Source organism: Neopelma chrysocephalum, unplaced genomic scaffold (genome assembly GCF_003984885.1).
Source record: "Neopelma chrysocephalum unplaced genomic scaffold, ASM398488v2 Primary Assembly neopelma1_22, whole genome shotgun sequence".
Taxonomy (NCBI): domain Eukaryota; kingdom Metazoa; phylum Chordata; class Aves; order Passeriformes; family Pipridae; genus Neopelma; species Neopelma chrysocephalum.
The window spans coordinates 28,962,442-28,963,078 of NW_020897689.1; the positions used below are offsets into that span (position 1 = coordinate 28,962,442).

Genomic DNA, 637 nt, shown 5'->3' on the forward strand with positions numbered 1-637 from the left:
CACAGGTTGGACTCGGTAATCTCGGAGCTCTTTTGCCACCTGACTGATTCTGTGACTGTGATTCCGTGACTGACTCGCTTCAGCGAGCGCAGAAGGGCTGTGAACATGAATGTCTCTCGGCGTGCGAGGTGGACCCCGAGGCGCGCGCGCGCGCATGCGCGCAGAGGGAGAGGGGGCCGCGCCGCCGTCCTCGTGCCCGCGCAGGGGGCGGTGCTGCCGGGGCGGGGAGGGCGCGGGACCGCGCTCGGGGGCGCGCAGCAGAGGCGGCAGCGCCCGCTTTCGGCCCGCGCCCCGCCGGTAGCGCCCGCAGAGCCGCGCCGAGACAGCGCCCGCCCGTCGTGAGGGAGCGGCAGCACCGCCGGCCCCCTCCGCCCCTCCTCCTCCACCGCCTCCTCCTCCTCCTCCGCCCTCCCCGCCGCCCCTCCTCCAGCCGGAGCGAGCGATCGAGATGGCGGCCGCAGGGGCTCTGGCGAAGCACGAGCAGATCCTGGTGCTCGATCCGCCCACCGACCTCAAATTCAAAGGTGAGGAGGGGGGAGCGCAGCGCGGCAGAGGTGCAGGGGGCGGCGGCGGCGGCGGCGGCGGTGGCGGCGGTGGGGTGTCCCGCTCCGCCCGGGCGCCAGGCCGCCTCCGGGCG

The 637-nt window shown here is 75.0% G+C and overlaps 1 protein-coding gene across 1 annotated transcript in view; it reads left to right on the forward strand.

Annotated features, from left to right (window-relative positions):
* The first annotated feature begins 365 nt into the window (after positions 1 to 365).
* Positions 366 to 637, forward strand: part of VAPA (VAMP associated protein A) — a 34,090-nt gene continuing 33,818 nt past the window's right edge. The window contains exon 1 of the mRNA XM_027676702.1: positions 366 to 524. Coding sequence (XP_027532503.1) covers positions 449 to 524 — 76 coding nt within the window. The 5' untranslated portion in view covers positions 366 to 448. The remainder of the gene's footprint in view (positions 525 to 637) is intronic.